Genomic DNA, 21,681 nt, shown 5'->3' with positions numbered 1-21,681 from the left:
TTCTGTAGCTAAAAAGTGTATGTAAAACACATTCCATTCTCCAAAACGAAGATCTTATTTTTTTATTACGTGCAGTTCCTTGACTGAAGGAAAAGTTGCATACCTTATTCTTTTCTACAAAATTGGAAAATCCAGGACACAAACTCTGTTGCTGCACTTCCTGGGCTTTCTGATACAATGGACACAATCCAGCATTCTTCTGTTTACGTGAACACTACTTACCATTTCTGAGCACAAGTTGTGCTCTTTAGGATTCAAGAGGCCTGAAAATCCTTAATGCAATAATCATGGATAATTGCCCTGAAGCTAAATATCTTATCTGGAGATCTCCTTGTTTTCCATTATGGCAACAAGCACCTCAAGTTCCCATTACAGATTTTAGGGCAATATAGCCCGTTTTGCAGACTGCTACCAGTGCAGAGCCACCCTGAAGCCGTCACTCAAAACAACTCAAAAGAAGATACCTGGAATGTAGAGTCAAACCTCAAAAGAATCTCTGTAGAGGTGCTCTGAATCACCTACGGGTCAAGTAAGGACCAACTGGCCAACTACAATAGAAACTCTCAATCAGACCTGTAATATTTTTAATCCATGTTGGGTCAAGATGACTGTCATGCACTACAGTTAATCCTCCACAGACGAGGCATTAATAACTGTCAATATCCAAGATTTGGCAGGAGTACTTCTGGTGTTTTTACACAAAGACAACACTTGGGATTAGTCAGCTGTTCAGACAGAAACACTGGCACTCTAATCTTTCTATAGTATACCAGATTACCGGTATTCAAATATTTAAATTTGCAGCTTATGCTGAGGGCACTGATCATTTACTATGATAATGAGCTATTTTTGATGCTTTGAATATCTCCTCATGCATACAGATATCTCCAGGACATCGCCTTCTGTTTCATTAGAAGAAGCGCAGTAGTTCGATGTGCTCTACTGTTGCACATTCTCAGTACTTTCTCTAACCCACAGCCAGACTGCTGCATGGCACAGAACCTGAAGTTCGTCATCTTTACCTTTACTTGCCGGTATAACGAACTATAATGATCCAATCTGAGGGTGGAGATGAAACATGAATCAGTGTAGCCATAATCTACTTTTACAGGAAATGAGTTTCTCACAAAGCAAGTGGAGCAGTAATGCAATTTTTCACTACTTGCTCATTCAAATAGCAAAAGTGGTCCCACAGGGCTAGAGGCTTCGCATTGTACATGCTTGTCAGTGTCACTATTTTCTCAGAACCTTCAAATGAATAGCATCTCTCCTCGGTACTTACATCACTTGAGTTTTTCAAATTGCTCTTTAACTTCCTTAATAAGTCTTCAATTTCTATTAAGGCCACATTCTGATTTCCTGTGAAGAGTGCCAGTGGAAAATTACATTTCCCCATTATCTTCTATAGTTAACAACTGATGGAAAACATTGAAAACTTCTTTGTTCTTTTACCATGCTTTTAATTTTGATCTCCATGCAACTTAAGTGTAGCCACCACATCCTCTTGCTTCCACTGTACTTCCCATTGCATTTAAACTGGAAGGTTTTTTCCCCTATCATCTGTTTCTTTCCCTTAGGTATTTTTGTTTTGGTGGCACTTCGTGTTTTACCACAGTAGCTCAACCATAAGAACTGTACTTATTTTACTCTATTTAGCTTGGGAGGGTAGCAGCGAAATCAAACCTTCCTTCAAATTTAGCATTCTTCAATACTTGCAGTTGGTATTCTTCTTAGCGTTTTGTCTATTTATGTATAGATTGGTTAAAATATGGAATTATAAACCTAAGACCGTTTCAGTTTGTCACTAAGAGGCTCCAAAATCACTCTGACAATTACCGTACATGCAGGCGTCGCTGTTATTCAATGAAGTTTAGTCATTCACACATGAGCTACCACTAGTGAACAGCTACCCTCATCAAAACATGCAACTGGAGAAACAAATACATGCTGCCTTTTTTTTTTTTTTTTTAAATTACAACCAGAGTCCCACGAGCTAGTATCAGTTTGTCAAAAGTCAACAACAGCAAGAGATTCTTAGGTTCCTTTCATACTTTTACATACCTCATCCTTTTGGTTTTTTGTCACTTCTTTATAATATATTCCTAGAATTACACTGATAATTTTCAAATCACTACAGTCCATTTCACAGACGTCATCTTTCCATTAAATCTTCTGATAATATATGTAAGACTCAAAAAACGAAGTCAAAAGATTTATCACTTGATGTCATATTATGCTTCAAAAATGCACTTTAAAGGCAGCATTAACATCTATCACTGAAAAATAACTTTCCAAACACAAATCAAGACTGAATTACAACACTGTGCAAACACACTGGCATCCAATTGTTTATGAAATATTTCAAACATGAATCTAAATGACTATAGTCAATTTCTGCAGCAACTGTAGGTTAAAGATCTAGTTTCTGAATTACTATTTTAAACCTACTTAAAACCTGAAAGGCGTATCCCATCCAAGCAAATTTTTACATGTTACAGTGACGTATCTGCATCTCCCTCTACTCTGAGACACGATCTAATATTTGGTACTATTAATCTCTGAAAAAGATATCCCTAATTGAAATTGTACTCCAAATCTACAAGTATTTCCAGACTGTTTTTCAGGAGGTTATTATCTTAAAATAGATCACCATAAATCAAGTAGCAAATCTTCTTTTCTCTGGCTAACTTTATTTTTCTCAATAGCATGAAAACTTAACACCCTACTTTTTGAAAACATGTTTCTTATTTTTTGTGATTTCCTGTCTCGACCATCTCACAGTTTTTTAAACAATACCCAGTATTTAATTTGGTGATGAGAACAAAAGTGACCATCCTCCACTCTTTATGAAGGTCTCTATTTCAATACAGCAATCATTATTTACAACATAAAACCAAGCCTATATTTTCCTTCCTCTACTAAGAGATATTCATTGCCAACTTAGTCTGAGGTGCAAGCTTTTCACTTTTTCCTGAAGTTCTCAGCTATTCTGTCATCCATGGCCAACAAGCACTTTCTGTGCTGCCAAGCAACACTTAACCAGCACATCGATTTTAATCAGCCTTCCACAAACCCAGACTGCATGTGAAGGTTTGAAAATATAAATTAATTCCATTTATCTCTTGAAAAAAATAATTAAAAAAAAAATCTAGCCTTCCCCTTTGGTTCAACTTTCCTATTGCCACAGATGTGAACATATCCCATTCAATTAATTCAAAACATCTGGTTTGATGACATGTTGTTGTTCTTTGTCATAATTAATCCATAGGCTCTCTCCTGCTATAATGAATAAAACCAGTTACTTGTTCTTGCTTCTCCTACTCAGGATAGGAGAGTTTCCAACAAAACAAAAGTAGGATTCTGCTCACATCTGTCACTGATGCAAAGCTTCTTCACAGTCTGGTCCCTTAAGTAAGGCTGCACTCTCTCTTATGGGCATTTATGGTTATAATGAAGTCTAGATTTTTTTCTTAAGATACTATAATTAAGTACTTTCACAAAACCTATATCCAATCCACAAATCACATCTTTGTTTTGATGCTTAGAAAGCATCTACTGACAATAATCCAATGGGCTTACTAAATTTGCTGCTTACAGTGAATTAATTATGCATCAACATTACATCCTACGTTTTTACTTCTGGTTGACATTTTCACTATTGCAGTCTTGCATATTATTTAATCTCTGTGCAGTCTTATTACAATGTTTGCTCATATTTGTAGATGTATACAATTCTTTAGACATAGTCTCCTTAAACAAAGTATCTTTAAACACTGATTTTATGCAATTTAACAACATTATATAATAACTCCAAGTTATTTTTTAATCTCAAAAATTCACACAAGTGGTGGAGGAGTATGACACATTATTTATATTAACATTTTACAAATGTTTAGAGTACAGGAAGGTCTCCAGCCTTAAAAAAGAGCTGTACTTACTAGTTTTGCTTGCTGTGCGTTTACTGGATCACCATACTGCAGTAAAGCTTGAAACTGATTATTCTTTGTGAATGTGATTATCTTCAATACAGCACCAAACTTAGAGAATATCTGCCAAAAACATTGTAAAGTTTTACACATGAGTTCCTCCAAATCATACCTCAAGGTAAAATGAAATTTGGCCTACCTGATGAAGAACATCCAGGGTTACCGGATAGTACATATTGTCAATAATTATTCTAAGTACCGGACTCTGAGCTGGAGTCACTGCACTCTCACTAACAGTGGTCCCGCTAATGGGAGCGTTTGTTGCCTGCACAGCCGTCACTGCCTGAAGAACAGCTTGGGCCCGCTTAAAAAAAGAAAAAAAAAATAGAAGACATGTTTTTTAATATTTCAAGATAGCTAGAAATTAATTAGCAGTATTAATATAATTAAATTTAGAAACATAAAGTAGTCCACTTATTTAAAACTCAGAACTATAGACATAACACAACGTTAAGTGCAATGCAGTCCGACTCTGTGAGAGGAGACAATAAAAATGAACACATCAATTAATCCTCATGTCACAGTAAGGAGGGGCTTCAAAGGCACCATTATCAATCTTCCTAGTAGCAAGCTTATTGTTCTACTAGTAAGGATAAAGAAAGTAAGGATTTTGTAGGTTTCAAAACTCTTACAGACTTTTTTCCTTTCCTTTAATAAAAAAAAAAAAAAACAAAAAAAAAATCAACCAACAAAAAAAAACCAAGCGTACAGAAACCAGAAGTATTTATCCTGTTTTTCAAGAGAGTATATTATAGTTAACATTTCACTGCTATTTGAATTATGCAGAAGGCTCTGACAGGAAGGGATAATGCTAAACTAACACTTCTACGCTTCTTAGCTTTAACACAATGAAATAATACACAAGACTGACTGACAAGTGTCAGAGTGTACTATCCACAGAGGGGGGTAAACAAACTGGTGTCTGTTATACACCCTCTTTCACAAAAACAAAATCCTCTCCATGTGTGGGGACTTCTTTGGTTTTTAAACACAAGCAGGGTTTTAGAAATTCAAAGGTAACCACATGATGACATCACAAGAACACACATCTATGTAACTACTTCCACTGCCAAAACAGACAGTATCAGAAAGATTAGATGCCTTTTTCTGAGAAAAAGTGCAGAAAAAAGGGGTTCCATTTAATACTTTCATTACAGTAGCCTTATGAAGCAAAACAATACAAAACAGAGACAAGTGAGCATGCCAGGTAAAAATAACCACCACCATATTAACGCATACTGCATATTTTAAAGGTATTAGAGCCACTACACAATTTCATGTCTCACAACTTACATGATACTCCTCATACTGAAACGAATCAATGAGTAAAGAATGTGGGGGAAAAAGAAAAGACCTGGTGAACACTAGTTGGGAAAACGAAATTTACCTCTACATTTAACATTAATTACTGTAACTCTGTAAAAACATCTTTTGATAACAACACATTATTTTTTTTCCCCTAATGTATGAAATACACAACTTTCAAGCTGGCCAGATATTTGGCTGAGTTGCATAATTACTTCCTACTCCTTCTGCAAGCACAGAAGCACATAGCAATTAAAACTCACTCCTTAAAGTGACAGGAAAAGTTTAGATTGCATTACTTGAAGAACCAAAACTTGTGAAGTCAATTTTATCATATGACCCTTGTTAGCACTATCCAGCTACGCTTATAGATCATATTCCATTCCACTAAAGTTAATGTGAATACATAAAGGAACACAGGACTTAACATTGGCAAATAAGGATAAAATCTGTAAATTATGACAGTGAGTATTTTGTCGAGCAAGTTCAAAATAACATTTAGTATCATAATCAAATAGACACTTTTGAAGACATGAGTAGTATGTAAAGCTTTTTTCTTATTTTTGCAAAATTGAAATTAATTTTAAAAGATCATCTACACCATTCAGAAAGTGTAACATTTATAAATGCTGCAGTGTCTGTGCAGAGACTAAACCCATGCATTTATGACAGGCTAATGATTAAAGAGAATTACAGTTACAGAGGTCATTCTATTCTCAATTCTTCTGAGTCTAGATACTGTGTGAAACAAGGTAAGAGATGTTTGTTTAAAATCTGAGTTTAAATGCTCCTCTCAGTGTTTTGATGTCTCACAGGAAAAGGATTTTCACAGAATTATAAAACTAAGATGAAAACTTAAATGGCCCCTTTTGAATGTTTATTCAGAGCCAACTCATTCTGAGTACATAACTAAAAATAACCTTGGAAGCTACTATTATTGAGAAATTCAGAATAGCATAGCTTAATGGAACTTTTCCTACTTTCATTATTTCTAAAGGCCTGGCTGTTTAAAGAACCCCTTGGTTAAATACATTTTTTGCTATCTTCTTTATAACTAAGATACCTGCACCTTTCTCCAATTTTTTATCCTATCTTTCCAGTTACATGTACTAGCATCCTGACTTCCTCACATCTTCCTGCTTGAACATTCAGAAAAAGACAATGTCAAAATTAATTTGGCTGAATGAGAAAGCTTTCAAATACAGATTAAAAATTTAAGTTTTCAGTATCAAAGGAAAAAAAAAGGGCAGACTACAGGCAATATCTGCACCACCTTTATTTTTCCTTACAGAAAAAAGAATATCCAACCATCCTGTGTTTTATAGAATGCCTCATACTAGTTACAGAATACTTACTGCCAAGAACCCATTTAAATTATTTCATTCTACATTAAAGAAATAGAGGCCTGAAAGACTGGGACTATGTTAAACTTGGGTATAAATGCACACAGTGGCATAAAAGCTGCTGAAAAGTCAGCACATCCTGTATGTCGAAAAGGTGGACGTGTGAAGTGCAAAAACAGAATCACCACAGAAGCCAGAGGACAACGTAAGAGAAAGCTTAAGGGAGTATGTCCATTCACTACATGTGCAGAAGAATTCATCCTCTATTCTCTTTTTTCAGAAGTAAATGAAGGTATTTATTTTTCTTTATAACTGACATTTTTGGGGATGGGGGAGGGGGGATCTCAAATTTTAAGAAGTACCTTTAGCAGACAAATATCAAAAGATTCTAAGGAACTGGAATGTTTAGAAAGAGCAACAGGAAAATCAACACTATGCTTGATCTGAACCAAGATGTCTTTCAAGAGACCATCCTGAAACTGTTTTTAAAAGGTAACAGATATAATTTTAGTATTTCCATACCTTACTTAAGACAGGACACAAGCAACAGAAACTATAACTTGGTACTTACACTGCCTTTTATAACATCAAAAAGAAAACATAAGAAATGAACTTTAAAATAATCATCTGACTTGTGGTAAATTGATGTCTCGTTTCTCCCCCTGTAATTTGTATGAAATGATCACCGCATTACTTTTGCTAATTTTCCTGTTCTACTAAAACCAGACGTATCTATATTTATTGTGAAATAGGTTCTGCAGAGGCAAGAGCAAAACAATTTTTTTTTTATTATGTATATTTGTCTCTACAGTGATCATTAAGGTATTCTTCTCCAGAACAGCAGACCACATAAGCTGAGGTTACCAGTGCTACCAGAATGATCATTCAAAGCACTGAAATGTAGGCATTGGCATTAGTCATTATCACTAGGGAAATTCAAATTGGCATTAGAATCTCAGGTGTCAGAATAAGAAAGTTACTTTGTTCATCCTACAGTCTCTAAACTAAGATGAAAACTTATTTTGTGAAAAAAAAAAAATTAAAGTTAAAAGACACTTCAGAATCTCTTTACATTAAGGAAACATTAAGAAAATTCATTGTAACGGAAAGATCACACAGAAAGCAAATCCCCCTCACTGTCACAAAATGGAATGATCATAGGTAAGACTACAGTAGTGTTAAAATGTTGACAAAACCAAATGATTTAAACATATGCCACATGAGCCAAGAACACAGGCCATGCCTCATTTTCTACTGTGCGCATTTGTAATATGACATAACAGGAAATATACCTGGTTAAGCGTGTTATCAGTCTTTAGTTCTTTATGATTGGAATACTGGATATAGATAGGTTGGTTACGAAGATGAGGCGTCACAGCAGAGTAGTAATTAACCATAGTGATAGCTGCTTCTTCTGTAGCAAGTTCCAAAAATGCCTGTAATGAAACAGTCAATTTTTACTATTTACAAAGTAGATAATCTTTGTATTAGCAGCATATTAAAAAAAAACCCAAACACTTAAAGGATTTGATGACACATTTTAACAAGTGCCAGTCTTCAGAAGATGTCATTGTCTACATACCAATTTTATTTGCTAAGCTACTTCATCTCCAAAAATTCATCTGTGAAGATGCAGGACTAAATATTTCTCTTACAGATAACTTTCTGCTTTATGTAGCTGCCAAACATTCCCTGTTCCCCCCACCCCCCCCCAATTCACTAAAAGACAGCATACCTTCATAAAAAAAATTAAAGGAACAAAGGCACTTTTATTTTTTTTAATACTTACTTTTACATGGCTTATTTCAATAGCATTTTAACAGCATATTTTAAAATTGGACAGTAAGCATACTAAAAAAAAAAAAAAAAAATCAAAAGCAGCAAATTACCTGATTTTTCCCTTTCAGCATCAGGATGTTGGTTACCTTACCAAAAGGTAAACCTAAAGCAATAACTTCTGTTTCTGTCACTTCCCCAGGCAATTTCCTGATATGAAGAACACGAGAAGGAGCCCCATCCATTTTATCGTCACCTTTGAATTTCTTGTTGTCATTACCATTGGCTGAAAGACATATTCAGACTCTATTTGAAAAGTTTACTGATATCATTAGTGCTTTATTTAAAAAATGCCTTTCATTATAATTATGAGATAATTTATAAGTAAGCCATCTATTAGTTTGATCTAAATAAAATTCAAGGGTTCAGAACAAATTCCGAAGAGACGAATGTTACATAGTTTCATGAAAGGTGGACTGTTCAAGACCAACTCAATAGGCCTTTGTGATAACTCATTTTCTAAACAAGACAAAAACCACAGCAAATCCTTTTCATCTCACTTTCAGTGAAGTATCCCATATAATACCATGTAATAATTATGACTCAGATGAGCTTGCATAAGAACTCTAAAGTATGTAAAAAAAACCAATTAGAGGTTACCCAGAATTTTTTTGAAAGGAGAAAAATGGTGGTGAAAGGAGAAAAATGGTGGTGAACTAGCAGAGCTCCTAAAAGAAAGTTTTAATGATTGTTTGCACTAAGGAACCAGACACAAAAAGTAGAAAAGTACCAAAGCAAGAGAGGAAGCATTACTAATGCTGAGAAGGATCACACTGGAGAAAGGGGATGACCCAGAGGACTGACACCACAGAAGTCTGATGAAATCCACAGCCTCAGAATTTAAGGACCAAGTACAAAAATGTCCATTATGAACTACGAGCTCACCCACAGAAAAGGAAAAACCAAGTAATAAACATGATGCAGCCAACATGGATAGGAGGAAGAAGGAAAAGAAAAAATAATAAAAAAGCACCAGACAAGATTTTCCTATCAGAAAAAGGGAAGCATGAACATCATTGTACAAAGCACCAGGAAGATACTATTTGAAATATTGTCTAGAATTCTTGTACAGAATTCCAGCAAAATTTCAGCTCAAGTTATTTTTCTTGAACATATGCAATAAAGAGCAAGCCAGTTGGATGGAAGAAGTCTTGCTTTGGAAAGAAGGCCAGAAAATAATTATTTACTGTGGTTAAAAGGTAGTACAACTACTGCCTACAAATATATCAGTGGAGTAAACATGAGAGAGAGTCAAGAGCTAAAGAACAACATTGTCATAAGATATATGGGTATTAATGAATCAATCAATGCTAGAAATCAGAATGCATTTAGATATGAGAGAAGCAAGCGTTAAGACTTCCTTTTTTCTACTTCTGGCTATAAAATGTACAGGTCTGTGTGGCTATTCAACCTCCAATTTCATGTTAGAAGAGCAGTTCAATAGCTATCTGTATTTCCAAAAAGCACACAAATTGTGACTAGATGAAAAAATAATTGTAATTGTTAGGGTTCAAATTCATGCGTTGAGGGTTTATACCAAATAGGATTTAAAAAAAAAGAAAATTATGAACAAGACTACTTTTATTTACTGACTATAAAAGTAGAAACAATAAATTGAGGCAGGGAATGATCAGTAAGAAGTATTTATATATATGTTAAATCCTCCAAAAGCCCCATCTTTGTAAGAAAGTTGACAGCTGTGATTTCCAGACGAAAGAATAAAGAAGTCCTCAATTATCACTCAGCTGTAACTACAGAATCTAATTCTGAATTTGTGCCAGGAAAGTCATTGACACCTAATCTGATTCCCTGCATAACAGTATTGCATTAACTTATGACTGACTTGAGCACAGAAAGTTTTGCTAAGGGTATACCTAAATCATAACCAAGAATTCAAGTTCTTAACTCAGTTTGCCTAAACCAAACCAACTTATTCAAGATTAAAAACACAGAATGAAACAGACCCTTATTTTTACAAGTCAAGAACATCCACACTCCAGATCTGGATTTGAAACACCAAACCAGGTATGACATTCAAGTACCTTTTCGATGCTATCAGGAAAACTGGCAAACTCAGGGGTCTCTGACCAAACCTGTGAACACACTTTTTACTTTTTCCAAGAATAATGTCATTCTTCATACTTCCATTAAAGGAACTGATGGAAAAAGCATAAATGTATACAGTAGAACTGTTTCCATCACTCCCTTCTATCTTCTTCTAACAGCTAAACCTCTTCAATCTAAATTGAAGGAATTGACCTTCCACTTCAGCTATCTATATTTGGATTTAGCTAAATTTACAATTCAAGATACTCTCTTAGTTAAAAATAGTATGCCTCAGAGGCAGGTCACCCCTTAACTCACTGCCCCCAATCCCTCCACCCCCCCCCCCCCCCCAAAAGAAATTCCAGGACTGAGCTTTTTAAAAGGTACTTACACTGTGGAACACATTCTAAGTCTCTTCCAGCTTACTACAGCAGACAAAACAACAAAAAACTAATGGCATTGGAACTGGTAAAAATTCAGCTTGGAGTATCTCGAACTGACATTGTTAGAAGGGGTCAAATCCATGTAATAGTATGTATTTTATTTTGGTCTGCTGCACAGAAGGACAAATTTTGATGAAACACAGAAGAGCAAAATTCTAAAAATACACACTGAACGAGAACCTGAAGTCCATCCCTAGTCTACACAAGGCTCTAACCTATATTATTCTGGAAAACATGGCAAGACTGGGCTTCCAGGTAGCTGGATTTCACGTGTTCAAATTGCACAACACAGCATTTTATCTTCAAAGCGACAGACAACCAAAGTTTATGAAAAAGTAGTTTTATTTTTCATCGGAAGCTCATTACACAACACTCTTTCCTAGTTCTCAATTTATATCTCTACAAAGAACTAGAAGAAAACACTGTAAAGTGTGACAGGCTTAATGTATTACAAACAACACATTACAAACTCGCAAAGAATAAAAGAATTACGGTAACATTAAAACTAGATTTCCAAAGCCTTTCATATTTAAACTTTCTAAATAACTTGAATTCCTTACAAGTTTCAAAAACTAAATATGAAATATTAATAAGAAGTGAAAAAGTGAAAATAAAGTTTTTAAACTAAAAGATTTTCTGAAACTGATAAGAAACCTCTGGTTTTATTACATCACCAGAAAACTATATATCATGACTGCTAAGATTAGTACTTACACAACTGTTTTGTCTGTTGCGTGACTATCAACACATAATTTTGACATATTAACTTTTCCACAACATAATGTCCAAGAATTTTTTTTTTTTTAAACTAAAGCTTGTATTTGGGTTAGGCTTTAGGTAATCCCACTGTTACTAGTAAAAGTACCACTGTCAGCATATAATCACTCACATATATGTATTTGCAAAGAAATGTTCCTCTAATAATTATTGTGTTACCTGAATAAATTGTTTTTCCATCTGTTAGCATTGCTATCTAATATTTGCATTTTAGTTTTTCAACTTTTGCTGTAGTAGATTTAAAGAACAAGTTTAAAATATTTTGTTGTAATATATTTTTTTCCTGAAGAGCAGTTAATAGCTTTAACTTAACTCATGTATGTGTCTTACACAATTTTTTTAAACTATCTTAAACTAAACATCTACTAAACTATTCTTCAAACTTTTTTTCCTTATTGTAAAACAGATATATAGGCAAGCGCTTGCGCTAAAAAATTTAAGTGAAAAAGTAGATACATAAATATATTAAAATAATATACACAAAAAGATACAGAATCATGCACTAAACATATAGCAATCAGCAAAATGGGGCAGAGGGGTGACAGGATGGGTGGACTGACAACAAGCATTCTCAATGTTATGTAAATGCCCAAAAACTTTTCAGCAGTAGGGCAAGCCACCATGACAAAAGCTGTTTATTACTTACTGGTAGAAGCATACCTTTCACAATGAAAGCTGAACTGGTAACATTCACAAAAAAAATGAAGTTCACCTTCTTAAAGTAAACTAATTTACCCCCAAACATTTAACACTGGATTTTTAAGATGATGGAAGAAATTAACATATCAGTTATTACTGCTTTTCTTGAAAGCCAAGAGAACATGTACTGCTTCTACTTCCGATTATCCAGCCAGCATAGCCTAACGCTAATTTCAGTAATGGCAGTAATAAAGTGTGTGTGTCTCATACTAAATATACATGCACATATAGAAGTGAATTTTTCAAAACATTTGAGGGACAAATGAAATTTAGCTTTTAGAACAATTACTAACAACTACGAACAATTTGGTACTGTATGAAACCTTCCTCCCCAACTTTAGTCTCTTATTTGCCATTTTAAATGGTACTTCTCAGCTGGTGACGTATCATTAAACTGCACTTGGGAATAGAAAAACACAATGTTTAAAACATGGGAACACAACTTGTTCAGAGCCACTGAAAGGTGAATGCAACTACTGTTAAAACAACAATTTCATTCTCTAACAAACTGTATCAGCATATTCAGTGTCCATAAAGGTTAAAAGGTAAGTCAAGAAGAGCAAGGTACTAGAAGAGTAACATTGTCTTGCAGTAGAAATGGAGCCTATGGAGATAAACAAGCAATCCAAAAGATCCTTCTCTATACAGCAGGAGAAAGACAAAACTGAAGAAAACTGGGGGGGAAAGGGGATGGAGGAGGGAGGAACCTCACAAGCCAACTAGTAACTACTGCTGAGGAACTATTAAACTGGAAGCTTATTGGCAAGTAGTTATCTCATCAGGTAGTTTGGCCTTCACCAGACTTGAAATGCCTGATCCAATTCAAACTCTTGCCGTTAAAGCTTTAACAAATATAAGGATGCACTGAAGAGCATAATGCTACAATATCTGTGTTGGGGGAAAACAAAAAAAATCACCATGAGAATAGCATGACTAAAACACGGTATCAGTATTAGTTCATTTACTTATCAAGTTACAGCCTTAAACATATAGTTTTAAAAAAAATACCTAAAAAACCCCAAAAAACAGAAATCTAACTGTGAATGTTTGTTATATTCAATGCAGACTACCAAAAAAATCCTTTCTGTAACAGCCATTGCACCGATGTAAGCCCTCTTTGGCTCTCCACCAAGAAGAAAAATCCAGTTTCCATATGACATCAGTTGTCTATTTGTAAACAAAATCTCATCCCTACAAATGGCATTCAAAGCATTATTCTCCCATCTAAATAGGATACTACAGTCTAAACGTAACTGATACATAAGCTACATCCCTGTTGCACAGATTTCCTTCAACTTAGTATAAATCAAGTTGTTGAAATTGAATGCTTAAGAGTTGACAAAGCCTACAAATGGCCATTATCTAAACAACCTGGGTTCCTGTCATTTTAGTTAGAAACTCCTATTTTAAACACAGAAATAGAAACCTATATATAGAAGCAACAGAATGAAGTGCAATGTATGCAAGACATACTTTAAATCCCTGGCATTCAGTTGTTCAAGCTCTGAAGGCTCAATGCTCCCAAGTAGTTTTTGCAGAAAAAATTGATCTTAAAGTTCAGCATAACTCCTAGCAAACAGTGAATAACTTACTTCTTGCTGATAACTATTTTTGAAAGCATGTTTTAGTAAGATTTCATCCTCAAGTTTTTCTCTGCACACATTTTTTTTTTAATTTTAAGAAATACATAAATACGACCTAAAGTGTTCTAAGGCCAAAAATACATAATTTACCTTGAAAATATAAGAAGCCTTTATTTTAAATGTGTAATTTTCCTTTACAATAGCCTTCTTGCATATTCACACAATCTCCTAATATAAAAATGTAACTGTGGCTATGGGCAAAGATTACAATAAAAAGTTGCTTTCACCTATAATTACCTGGAAAGAAGGGGAAGAAATGTTAAAAATTCATCACAAGTCGCTGATTATAAATCCCTGTGTATCTGCAGTAGTGAAATAATTGATAAATAAACATCCTTTCTGTAGGAGTCAATCTCTGTTTCACAACTGTCGGTATACACCAACAGCCAAATTCAGGGCAGCGCGGGGAGGGGGGGGAGGAGGAAAGCCTAAGTATTTACTTGAAACATTTATTTCATCCTCCAATACAATCAGTTTATACATTAAAGACAAGAAGATTACTAACAGTATTATGCATTGCTGTTGCTAATGTAGAAAGTACTTCTTGTTTCACATTAGCTAAATATATGAAATTTAATGTTATCAACAAGAACATAGGACACATATCCATCCACACAGGAAATATCAGACCAAGAGAAAGGCAATGGAATTATGAAGATACCTAGTCTACAGTTGTGGATTATGACCAGACAGAAAGATTAAATATTGCAGTAGCTACTGAACACAATCATCTCCATTAAAAAAACAGCTAAAAGAACTGCAAACAACCACAAAACAGGAGGGCAGACAGTTGTGGTTTCGTTTCCGAGCTTCTTTCCTCCTTCCTCTTTCCTTCTATAAAGATATACATATACACCTTGCCTGATGTCACAGATAGAATATAGTAAGGAGACCTTTGGTCTGATCCAGTGACACTTTTCCACAAGTGACAACGGGTTCCCAAAACAAAAACAGGACCTTTGTTTTAGTACAGGCATCTTCAGAAGTTCAAGCTAAAGGCAAGATCTGCAATTTAAAATGTTGGAAAGAACAAAAAAGGAGATACTAAAAAATAAGATAAAAACATGACGAATGTGAAGTTTTCTGAAGTCTCCATTTGTTAACCATAAAATTAAAGGTTATATATGATTATGCTTGTTTGGTTGGTGGGGGTTTTTTGTTGTTGTTTTGGGGCCTGGTGGTGGGAGTATGTTCTGCAAGACTTTGTACTTCAGAGTACTTTATATCCCATTATCCTTGCCTCGCTAGGCCACTACTACGTTGTGGAAGTCTTACCACTTGAACTAAAGCATTAACCAATAGTAATAGGTGGATTTTTACCATGGACCTGGGCCATGTGCAAAGGAAAATCTTGACCAACCAATTATAAAACTCTCATACTATAAAGAATATTGCCTATCAGGAATTTGAGCTAAGGAAAAAAACATGGTCATGCAGTTAAAAAAATTAACTGCACAGCTTTTAACTGGCACATCTGCACATAGGCTGCACCTGTTTCGAAACCCACTGAGCACTTAAGTTTTCTAAGCAACTATGCTAAGACACTCACAATATGGTATAGTGGCTGTTCAGTATTGCACAGTCTAAAACTAACGCACTTCCCTTTGGCCCTTTAAAATATGTAAAAATACTACAGCTAGAGTGAAATGCAGCTGAAGTGGCACAAAAAGAATTATCATGGCATAGTGATGCAGATAGAAATTAACTAAATTAGTAATAGTCACATTTTATTTCTCCCATCCTGCGGTCTTTTGAGGGGTTTGGCATTTTGGTGGGTTTTTTTTACAGGTTCTTAACTTACAAAAAGATGTATTGTTCAGGCATTGAGAGCATTAAAATTTAGCTCATCCACATGCATATGCCCATGTATATCTGTAGAAAAATGTAAATTATAGTCTATTATTAAATTATTATACTTTCCAATCACATGTACTGTACTTCTTCAAATCTTTCCAATTACTATTAATTATAATCAATTTGCAAACTTCAGAAGTAAATCACCTATGTTTAGGCATCATTAATGTTAACTAATAACCAATTTTACTTAATGTGCCATCAAAAACAGAACATCTATGTTTATTCCCCCAGTTAAACATAGCACTTGAAGTATTATTAGCTTCTATGCCTCAGTGCTAAGTATTCTGTTAATACAATGAATTACCTACCAAAGTCACTGCTAACATTACCTGCTAACGAAGTAAAAACAAGATCAAGATTAATAGTATCATTTAAAGCTCCACGAGTTTGGTGAGCTCAGTTGTAAAATTATTTTTGAACTGTTTTTACTGATTGAACTTAAAACACAAATGTGAACAATGAAACTGGTGGCATCTATAGTAAAAAAAACTGCCAATCCTTCCACTTCAATCCCTTGTCTTTGACAAGCCAGTTCTCATAAAACTTTCATCAACATCTTTCACCTTTTATCTACATCCCTTAAAAATTTTACTTTTTTTTGTGTAGATTTCAGCAATACAGTTCATGGCACAAGCATCTTCATACATATAACTGTTCCTAAAACTTCCATTAAACAGTCCTCCATCTGAAACTAAAAACACCGCCTCACAAGAAGTTTGGCATAAAAGTAACCCATCACAAACACCTTTTCTATTCTTAAAAAGACTTTTTTCTTAGATTTAAAAGCTGCAGAAGAAGCAACTGCCATTATGTATTTACTGAACATACAGCACTGAAAGGTGAAAAAAGTTATTTATGTGCCATCATTTACAATATGCATAACAAATGTCTTTAAAAACATCCAGAGTCAAAAATATTCTTAAAGTATCCTGGCTTCAGCTCTGGCTTCTCCGAATCCTGCTACCAAACCATATTTTAGTTTACCTAACCTGCCTTTCTAGTCATTGTCTGCTGTGCACCAACACAAAAAAAATGAATTCATAGATTTTTAAGAGAAGGATATGCTCTCCAAAGAGACTGGAACCAAGCAAGATTATGACAGAAAATAATAAGAGACTTTGACAGTACTTTCAGAAAAGCTGAAGGAAAACACTAGTAGCAGTTCAAGCAGTAGTAGTAGATTCTGTGGTTCTGACAATACAACTTCAACATATCAATGTCAGCTGGTGCTAAAAAGCTCTGAAACTTAAAACATCCGACATTAGAAAGAGAACTTCTTGGAAAAGCTTAGATATTTGCTGCAACTTACAAGCTGTCCTCCCTTGCAACAAATTCTGATCTAGTAGACAGGATTCTTCCCTCCATGTTTACAGAATGATGTTCTGCCATACTGCTCAAACTAATTCAGAAAAAAAAAATACTTCTTGTACTAATATAAATGCTTAACAGAAATGAAATTCCACAACAATAAGGACAGTAATCAAATTATGTCCAAAATAGTAGATACAAGGGTTCAGAATTAAGCGGTAAAAGAACTCACATGGAAGTCATCCTCAATAATCCAAGTCTACATTCCTTTTAAGGTTGTTCTTTTACAAGAGACACACAAAGGACTTAAGACAGTAACTTGACTTGTAACGAATGTTAACATAACATACTATCAATCTCCTTTCATCTATACAGTCTTGAAGATGGACACCGATGACAAAGCTGTTTAGAAAATGCTCAAGGATCAGGCCTCGTGTTTTGAGCAATGCTCTTTTGGACAACAGTCCAACACACTAGCACCTTCCTTAATCATGTATTGTTTATCAAATTACCAGTGGTTCAAATAACCAATAAGAATGCAAACCAAACATTTGTCCAACAATTTTGCAAGTTTCTTCCACAAAAAACCAGGGAGGGATTCATATGTAAGACTCCCTATAGGACACAGAAAGCATGCATATTCCATGCCTTTCTTTGACTAAGAAAGAGAATTAGAGTACTCATAAAAGCTGTAAAGTACTACAGTATTCTAACTGAATGGCAGCTGAATACCAGAAAGACCTAATGGAACTGTTACCACAATAGAAGGGTAGGACGATCGTTTTAAAACCTCATCTCCAGTCTCAGCCCTAGAGAGACAGCCCCCAGTTCTACAAAAAACACCCACTTCCATGAAAAGGTCATTTTTTTTGACAACTTGTGCAATTTGTTTTAGGTTACTATTTCTATAGCAGAGATTTAGAAAGAAATGAGGCTGTGGTTCACAAGTTTTTGCTCTAAGTTTAGGCCTGCTAGGGCACTGTTAGTGACAACTGTTTTTTTGATTGTGCATACTTTTACCAATAAGGCTCAGAGAGTTACAAAGACAAACTGTGTCTTTCTTCTGTTATCTAGGTGTCTGTTTGGAAAAATATCACGTGATCAGATGTGGAAAATAAGGTCAAAAACCAGAACAGGTTTCTCTGTACTTCAGAAAGCAGTGACCGGGTCTCATAAAATCATGACAATTCCAAACTCTAAGAATGAAAGGGCAAAACCAAGTATTAGTTTCAAGAGTTATAGAGTAGGCCTGTCTCCTTTACAATGAATTTAATCAATGATTACAGATTCTCTTAAGCCCTAGAAAATCTGAGGAAGATTCATCACTACCATGCCTTGGCCACGGAAAAAAAAACTGTTCACAGAAGTTTTAAATTCTTCTGAAGAGGAAATTAACAACAGAACTGAAGCAAAAGGAGGCGATTCATTCGGACATAAAGAATACCTGAACTCATCTGGCTTCAGGAGATGGGTACAGAAAAATTAACATTTCAGATCTGATTACTTCTTAGTCTACAACCTGAAATTGTAAACTGTGTAAGTCTGGAAAAAGCACTTCCAGTCTCACAATAAACAAGACAGCTATGGAAGGATATATTTAAAAATAACACTGAACTGTAGATTTAGCCCACTCTACCGGGGAGGGGGGGGGGGGGGGGTATGCTCTTTAACAAAGGCAGACAGAAGACAAATTTGAACACAGTCCCAAGAAACTGCTTAAAAACAAACAAAACCCCCAAACCAAACTAGCCCCCTTTCCACTGACATCTATAAATAATGGTTTGAATTATGATACTGGATACAGATTGGGTATTTTGGGGGGGGGATTATTTTTCCACCAATTTCCTTTATATATTACACAATTAATATGAAAACTTTTATAACAGGCAACTGATACTACAGGAAGCAGGCCACCACTCAGACCACTCTTGTTTGTTGATGAGAAGTCATTTATGGTTCTGGATGCCTAGAGACATGTCAAGAGGTCCTCCTTGTATACAATGTAAAGAATCAATTCATTTGAAAACTCTCTCACAAATTCTTATCATTTGGTAAACACAAACAAACAACAAAACAAACAAACAAAACATCACCACAAAACGCAAAGGCTAAATCAGCTTAAAAAGGGGGGAACCAAAAACAAGGTGGGGAAGAAAACCTGTATTTGTTAAATACATCAGACTCCCAAGTCCACATAATGGAATCAAAGCACTCTTTTTCATTTTAAGAACTTTTAAATAGAAATTCTTTTCTTCTTGAAAGTTTGAGACTTCTTAGACAAGCTTCTGTAATTTTTTTCTTATGAAAACTCAAAATTACAATAATTCTTATTTCAATTTTTTGCCCTTCAGCTTTTTTTTTTTCCCTTTGACAAATTAACTTGCATTTAGTTTCCCTGAACTAAGGGAAAAGCTTCTCTGAAAATTCATGGAAAACTGGTAACACTCCGGACTTTGTCCTGGTTACGGTGCTCTCACTCCCCCTCTCATTGCCCAAATCCAAACCCTCATCCACACAACCCAAACTCCTTTTCATTCTAGTTTCTCATTTAAGTAAAGCAAACTGCCGAAGCACTAATATCCAGGACTGCAGAGGACATCAAGAAGATGAAAACAAGAAGAGTGACCTCTTTCAGAACCAGAAGGAATTAAGAAAAAGCACGGGAGATAAACAAGTGTTCTAGGGTTCTGAAATGGCTATGAATACACTACACTGCATTTTTGGTCTGTTCCAAAGAAGTAACATCTCTTCACCTTTGGTTACAGAACTTCCAGTGGAAGTGGCTCTCCTCTCTTCTGCTGCCACTCCTCCACTTCACATTGCGCTGAATCTAGCAACTGTACAGCCACATGACTGATCAGTAAATTGCTTAAGGAAAACAATACTTTTTGGCAGTACAGTTTAACGCTGGATTAGCTCATCCTGCAATTGTATGAGCACTCCAGCATAGAGAGTGGAGCAGAAACATGTGGAGTTGGGGGTTTTCTTCTGCTTGTGCTAAGGATGTAGGATGAGAAGGTGCAGAACTACTCATTCCGGCAACAGCTGCCACCACAGCACCCGAAACATAACATGAAACTGCACTCTGAATCCCAATCTTTTACTACTAGATTAAAAGGAAAGAGTCTGCTACTAATATTAGTGACTATACTGCTCAGCACAAATAGAGAAAAATTGATCAGGCATATTAAAAGCAGTGAACCAGTCAAGTATTTGGAAAGCCCAGCAACACTGATGCCATGAACCAATTCCTCCACATCTCTAAGGCAAGGGAGAAAAAAACAGAACACATGCATGAGGGGGGAAAAAAAAAATAAAAAAATCAAGACCTTCTCTGAAGTAAGCCTTCCAAGAGAACTCAATGCATGTTCAACATACAGAAGCGTTAACTGCAATAGAAGGCATTTTAGTATGTGCCAATTCATGAGAAGCCTTTCCATCTAGCATGACCAGAAATTTGACTAAAGAAAACCACACTCACTTTACACTGACATTCTGAGATTCTACTGCTGTGATCTCAGACTGAAGTAGCAAAGTGAAGTTTCCTGCTGTAGCAGTCTAAACCAGAACAGAGCAAAACTCTGTTTTCCTGAATCCATACTGGATTATGAAACTGGCACAGTGTTCATCCCTGTAATGCCCAGACTCACAGATGTCTGTGTGTGAAAAAGCTGATGTCATATAGGAGTTGTTAAGCTGTTTACCTTTGCTCGGTAGTTGTGATTCCTTACTTTGAAGGCAGCTGTACAAGACAAGTGTAATTTTTCATCCCATTACCCAACAACAATTTACTGTACAGACATCTGAAAGTTGCCTCTTGTTTTAAGGGATCATTCTTCTCAGGTACCAAGGTTTGTGAGTATATACAAGGTCACTACAGTCTAATGCATGCCAACAGTTTATCCCTCTATAGCACAACGGATTCTTGTTTCAGTGTTCTCCCCTTGTAAACAGGAAATGAGTCCAAGTATAAATGATAGATTTCTCCTTTGAAAGGGCGTCACTTACCAGTAACTACCATGCTGCTCATGTTAGAGTTCGGGCTATTGAGTACACTGCCTGAAAGAAGTTCGTCAGATCCTCTCTAAAAAGAAAGAGACAGTAAGAGATTTTTTTTTTCCTATATTTTGTGATTTTTAAAGATGATATTAAAAATGTCAGTTTGACAGGGAAAACCTTTAGAAGAACTTAAGCAAGCATAACCAAACCTATTCAGATTTGGCAGACTTCCTCTTTTCAGATAAGTGCAACAACTTGAAATCTAAGTAAAGCAGTATATTTACATGGCAATCTTTGAAATGAGAGCAGCTTAAGCACAGTTGTTTCACCCACCACTGAAATGAAGCCACCTTCAGACACAATGAGAACTGCTGAACAATAATTTTGTCCAGCATTTCAAATTAATTATTAAGTATATTTAGTCTATTTCAATAACATT

At 35.3% G+C, this 21,681-nt stretch overlaps 1 protein-coding gene across 6 annotated transcripts in view; it reads right to left on the bottom strand.

Moving 5' to 3' along the window:
* PTBP2 (polypyrimidine tract binding protein 2) overlaps positions 1-21,681 on the bottom strand; it is a 53,277-nt gene that overhangs the window by 17,338 nt on the left and 14,258 nt on the right. For 5 of the 6 annotated variants that reach the window (XM_074876567.1, XM_074876568.1, XM_074876569.1 and 2 more), the window contains 5 exons: positions 21,252-21,327; positions 8,524-8,696; positions 7,927-8,070; positions 4,126-4,290; positions 3,939-4,049 (listed from right to left, as the gene is read on the bottom strand). In XM_074876567.1, coding sequence (XP_074732668.1) covers positions 3,939-4,049; positions 4,126-4,290; positions 7,927-8,070; positions 8,524-8,696; positions 21,252-21,327 — 669 coding nt within the window. The remainder of the gene's footprint in view (positions 1-3,938; positions 4,050-4,125; positions 4,291-7,926; positions 8,071-8,523; positions 8,697-21,251; positions 21,328-21,681) is intronic. The other variant, XM_074876572.1, reaches the window with a different exon arrangement.

The sequence above is a fragment of the Strix uralensis genome, chromosome 8 (assembly GCF_047716275.1).
Source record: "Strix uralensis isolate ZFMK-TIS-50842 chromosome 8, bStrUra1, whole genome shotgun sequence".
Lineage (NCBI taxonomy): Eukaryota > Metazoa > Chordata > Aves > Strigiformes > Strigidae > Strix > Strix uralensis.
This window is presented reverse-complemented; position numbering and strand designations above follow the sequence as displayed.